This window comes from Moschus berezovskii, chromosome 1 (genome assembly GCF_049115385.1).
Source record: "Moschus berezovskii isolate FMDL1 chromosome 1, NW_MosBer_1.0, whole genome shotgun sequence".
NCBI classification, from domain to species: Eukaryota; Metazoa; Chordata; class Mammalia; order Artiodactyla; family Moschidae; genus Moschus; species Moschus berezovskii.
Genome location: NC_142460.1, coordinates 65,414,645 through 65,420,644, shown reverse-complemented (window position 1 = coordinate 65,420,644; position 6,000 = coordinate 65,414,645). Strand labels below are relative to the sequence as shown.

The 6,000-nt window shown below is 39.5% G+C and overlaps 1 protein-coding gene across 2 annotated transcripts in view; it reads right to left on the bottom strand.

Moving 5' to 3' along the window:
- Positions 1 to 3,871: 3,871 nt before the first annotated feature.
- LOC129547018 (transmembrane protein 45A-like) overlaps positions 3,872 to 6,000 on the bottom strand; it is a 74,382-nt gene continuing 72,253 nt past the window's right edge. For both annotated transcript variants that reach the window (XM_055412617.2, XM_055412706.2), the window contains exon 6: positions 3,872 to 4,295. In XM_055412617.2, coding sequence (XP_055268592.1) covers positions 4,202 to 4,295 — 94 coding nt within the window. In that variant the 3' untranslated portion in view covers positions 3,872 to 4,201. The remainder of the gene's footprint in view (positions 4,296 to 6,000) is intronic.

The following is a 6,000-nucleotide window of genomic DNA, read 5'->3' as shown; positions in this document are numbered from 1 at the left end:
GAGCTTTGAACTTAAAGAATCTCCTGAAGTTAAGCTGCAAAGAGGAGTAGGGAAGAAAGGGCAATTAGTATAAAACAGAAATACACGTTTTAAAATAAACAAATTTTAGGAAGCAGGGAACAAGTCGTATTTCTGGAACAGGGGTTGTGTTGGACAATATGAGAGTATAACTACATATTGAAATACATTCAAAGTAATTTTATTTTATTCAGGTGTAATGTTACTCAACTTAGAATCGATCTGAGAGGCCAAGGGAAATGAAGTCACTTTCTGAGCGCATGAGAGAACTGTTTCAACTTAAATTGCTTAGCCCTCTGGTTACTTGGCTGAGTTTTTTCTGTGTTTTATCACCTTAATTTTGGCTTCAGACACAAATTATAAGTGGGACTTATATTGGGCTCCTCCACATGGCTTCTTACTAAAAATACTTAATTCTCCCTCTTGGACATTTGAAAACAGTCAGAAGAGCTCAGGTTCATGAGAGGAACCAGACAGGAGGCACCTTTTTGCCTCCATTTTAACCTTTTGCATTAGTCATATCAGTTCTTCCCACAATTCATGCAAGCACTGAACAGAGAGGTATTGTCCTGGCTTTAAAGGATTACTGACATCGAAGCTCAGAGTTGATGAATCATTGTTAAAAGAGAGTGACCTAGAATTCATTAGAATATCATCTTAATATCTGCAGAAAATGAGTAGTCTCATCAGATAGGAAATGGTCAGGGGGCTGAGGGGGAGTGGAGGATTCTATCAAGTTCAGAAATTTCTATTTAGAAGGAAACACAATTAATATCTTAAGAGGTAAACAATAATGAAATCCCATCAAGTGACATGGCAGCCTGGGAAGGGGTTGCAGATTTTCATGAGTAGGCAGAAAAGACAGATAATTTTAAGTATGACTCCAGCAGGGGAAGCCTCCTTCCATGTACTGTGCAGGACTGGGAGACAGCCTGTGTGGAGGGTCTGATGTAGTGACCGTAAATAACAGGATTCATTCCTAACTGTCATTCATTCATAAGTGCTTTTAGGGTCACTGTCAAGAATCCTGTCCTGTTCAGTATCTAGGCCCAAAATCTCGACAAGCAGACTAGACGTTCCCTGGCATTGTCTGTTGTAAACAAATCATCTCCTTACCAGTAAGTTTATTTTAACATGGGAAGACTCCAGCTAAGTACAGAAATGTTTAAGAGCATCAAAATCAACAAATGTTGATATTTGTGCCTTAAGGAATTGTACATGTGTAGCATTTTAAGTATTTATAATCCTACAAATAATTTTATCTATGCCGATTTGTCTTGTAAGTTCAGTTTATAAGTGTGCAATTGACCAACAAATTTATGCTTGTGAGTTTCAGTTGCAATCTCACTGTTTATACAGTATTGGAATATTTAAGAAAGTTTAAATAATACCACATTTAAAAGCTTAATAAATTAAACTTTTAATAATAACAACTTGAGAAGATCTGTTGATTAATTGAAGTACTCAAGAATCTGAAAAATATTAATTCATAAACACAGTGAGGAAATCTAAAGGGCAATCTCATTATCTAAGTTTAAGATTGTGCCCCAAACACTAAAGTTTCCTTAAAATTGAATGCTTAAATTTGCTAGACTTAAAAACAGAATAATAATATTCATATACTGAAATTAAATTTATAAGAATGGTTTCTATTTTTCATTTTTACCTGTATGAATCAGAAACTCAATCACTGTATTCTCTGCACAGCTCTTGAAGCACCTCTCCAAGCTTAAAGCAAACATCTCCTTTTATTGCTATTTAGGGAAAATTCTTGTCTATTATTTCATGCATGTCCTCTATTCTTTCAATCTTCTCCATCTGGAATTCAGATTAGATAAAATATAGAATTTCTGGATCCATTCTCCATGTATACAAATGCTTCTTTCATTCTTTGTGATCTATTAATTCCTTGCATTGGGGATACCTTGTAGTTTCTCAGCTTTTACTTTCACTGCTCTTGTAGTCCTCAGTGACTCTTGCATCACCTTCTTAATCCATATCCAAGATACAATCACTGCAACCTTGACTAATGAGCTCTGTAGTGACATGATGAGGAGAACACCATGATGGTCATAACCTTATCTCCCGCTTCAACAAAGAACTGGCAGTAGGTGCCATGCGAGGCTGCAGTTTCCTAAGCAATGATGGTAAGAGACCACAGAATTTACTGAGGATGTATTAGAGACCACAGAAGTAGCTGAGGAGGCATTACCACATCCATAGCCATGTTGATATTGTGCTGAGTTATTTAAAGAGTCTCTTTCCCTTGGTTATGGCAGGTCAAGCATGGATTAACCCTGAAGAGCCTTGGTAAAAACTCAGGACTTCAGACTGGTTTTTGGAAGAGTTGAGATAAAATACAAACAAAAGTAAGGGAGGATGTTCTTCGTCTACTCCTTCCTTGGTGAAGTTTCCATAAAATTATATTAATTATATTTAGCTTACTGCTCATTTCATGGACTTGAGGCAGATAACCCCAAACTATGGACTTAGACCTGAACAGGAAGTTTCTCCTCTGAGAACTCACTGGGTTGCATCTCACTTGTGTTCTCTCTATGCAGAAACTGCAGGAATAGACACTTCTGCATCTTGTAAAGACTGCTAGTATATTTACACTTACAGCTTTCAAAACTCCAGCCTTATTCTCATTCATGCTAATTATCGCAGAGTTCCTACTCAGATCTCGGTACCAGCAATGCCATTTTGACATAACTGCAGTTGACAACTCACTTGTTTGAAATACAAATTGCCAAAAATCATAGAAACTTGCCCTAAGATATAAGATACATATGGGGCAGAATGCCATGATCACCTGAGGACCACAGCATGCGGACATTTCATATGCCAGAAATGTACTAGGGTATATTACGTTGTTCAAGATAAATCTTTAGGCACCCTCATCAGCTCTTTTCAACCATTACATAAAAAAAGAAATGTGTCCAATTCTTTGGCGTAAAGAATCCACTCACATCCCTCTTCACTGTCATGTGAAAATACCAGACTGGGGTAGCTTTCTGGATTAGTCAGTGCTTCTGGAACACCCGGGAGCTTCTGGTTTAAATTGCACACGTCACCTCCAGCTACCCAGTGTTTTTCTGGTTGTTGTTTAATCACTAAATTGTGTCCAATTCTTTTGCAACCCCATGGACTGTAGACCCCCAGGCTCCTCTACCTGCTAGACTGCCTCTTCTCCTTCTTATTCAGGTCAACCACCCATGGACTCATGCAGAGATCCTTATCTTTTCTGTCACAGCAGAGACTGACCTTTCTGACTAATGTGTACTAAATTAGCTTCAATTTTTTCTCAGAGATTCTAGATTCATAAAATGTGACAGCCAGAAATTGATCCATTCAATGGAATTCCCTACCTTCAGAGAGAAGACATGGTAATTGTTTAAACTCTAGAGGCTAGTGATGGTAAAGCCAGAATGAGAAAGAATTTCAGACTCTCCTTTGGGAGTTACTTAGTCCACCAGTGAAAAAGGGCTCTGACTGTTTACTCGTGTATTCCATAAAAGGCTTCTCTTTTAACCCCTCAGTTATTTTAGCAGAGGGGATGGCGTGGTGGCCCTACTAAGCCATGTGATTATTTTTTCCTCTATGGATTATATTCAAACTCTCCTTTCCTAGATTTTCATGGCTTTCTTGCCATGTGCCCTTCTGTAACCATGGATCATCCCTTTTATCTTCTTTGAGAGAGTGCACCACAGGATGACTTCCGGCTTGCTCTTCCCAGGAGAGAACACGGGTGCTACAGAAAGAGATGTCTCACGAAAAGGAATTTCAGCGTCACACAGGTCCTGTCTTCATGATATAAAAGTGGGGTGCAGCTGAATAACAAAGATATCTGAGGTGTTTGAACCAAGACCCATGCATTTGTTTATTTCTCACTGTAGCAAGACAGCAAACAAGTGAAATCCCATCTATAATGAGTTACAAATCGTAGTAAGCCCAGGAACCTTGAGCATATGTATCTCTAAGGCAAACAAAACAAATACTTTTCAGAATGTGGGCATCATGCTTTAGCTAACCTAGGGAAAGCTACGTCAAGCCCCCAATATCATGACACCAAGAATCATTCTCAATCAGTTGTTCTCCAAACAAAAGATAAAAAGACAAAACTGTAACTAAAAATAATAGAAAAAGAAAAATGTCATCTAGAAAGACTGGATACCCATCAAAGTCACATCTCTTCTTCTGAATCTTGTTCTCGTTCAGCATTTTTCAGGAGTTCAACTTCTGAAGGGCAGAACCTCGTAAATCGAGATTTAACCAACCTGAGGAGAATGAAAGTCATCTTACATTATTCCATTTAAAATTAAAACCCCAAACTATCTGTATTTATTTTACAACAAACTCCAAATTATCTGTGCAAATGGAAGAGGCACACCCCCAAAAAGAAAATCACTTTTATTTGGCTGTAGATCTACCTGCAAACATTTTGTGGATTAAAGCAGTCTATAAGCAGACACAATAAAGCTCTAATATGTAACATGATTGTTTGCATCATATTCAAATGCATAACTTTAATCATTTTGAAGACAAACAAGGGAATCTCTGGACTGTAGTAAGCCCTGAAGAAACTGAGCTCAGCTGAGTATTACAAAAAGGAGCCCTGTCCTGAGAAGGAAGCCCATGAAGCCATCTCCTTCCCCAGGTTGAGCTTCATGTCAAGTCTGGGCTGTACTGCAGCCCTTACTGTCTTCAGAGAGCTGCTTCTGTGCTGGCCCCAGGCTGTTCTGTCACATGTGATGGTCCCCAATGCACTAAGAAGTTGAAAGAAGTGACCTCTATTCTTATAACTGCTTTCATAGATTAAGAAAATCTGTAGGTGCTGGGGGGAAATCACAATTTCGGCATTGGAAGATGCCAAGTTTCTTGGTAGCAGAAACTCAGCAGGCTCTCAACTTTTCTGATGTAATCAGAACTAGGTAAAGCTTTTCCTGTGCAGGATTATTTATGAAGAAACAGTACTGTGACTATGTCAATAAAAGATTGTTAACTTCGAGAAGTACATAAAGATATGCAAACAAACTGATAAACCAAATCCAAAAGCATTATTGTTTTATGAAAAACATCACCAGCCTATCTGTAACTTTACACTTGTTTCCTGTCTTTCTCTCCCAAAGAAGGTCTGGCCCACCCCTGTCATTACACCAGGCTTTTACTAGAGCTCTGGATCTCACTAGAATACGAACTTCCTAAGAGCAGAGGCTTCATCTTATTTACTGTTCTACCTCTTGTCAGAGTCTAGAACAATGTCTGGTTCGTAGAGTGGTTCACCATGTATGTGATGGTTCAGTGGGCTGTGGAGCAGTCTACAGGAGTTCACATCCCTCATCTACCCAGAGGTAATTCTTCAGTCACTTCCAACTCAACATTAATTCCTTCAACACACAACAATTGTCAGTAACACCTACTGACTCGTCAGAAGCCAAGAAAAACTATACAAAATCCTTTGCCTTGATAATTAGTTGACCATTGACCTTGTCCCCAATGTTCTCAACTCTTCAAGGGACTGTTTGCATGAAAAGCTAATAGTTTTAACTAAGGTTAAAACTGGGACAGTGTGTCATTTTTTAAACCTACACGGTTCCCTCCACATTGCACTACCTGCTGCTCCACATTGCACTACCTGCTGCTGCTGCTGCTGGTAAGTCACTTCAGTCGTGTCCGACTGTGTGTGACCCCATAGACGGAAGCCCACCAGGCTCCCCTGTCCCTGGGATTCTCCAGGCAAGAACACTGGAGTGGGTTGCCATTTCCTTCTCCGATGTGTGAAAGTGGAAAGTGAAAGTGAAGTCGCTCAGTCGTGTCCGACCCTTAGCGATCCACGGACTGCAGCCCAGCAGGCTCCTCCACCCATGGGATTTTCTAGGCAAGAGTACTGGAGTGGCTTGCCATTGCCTTCTCCGTTGCACTACCTGAGTAGGTGCTAAATGAAAGGGATTAATTAGCTAACACATTCATTAGATTCATTCT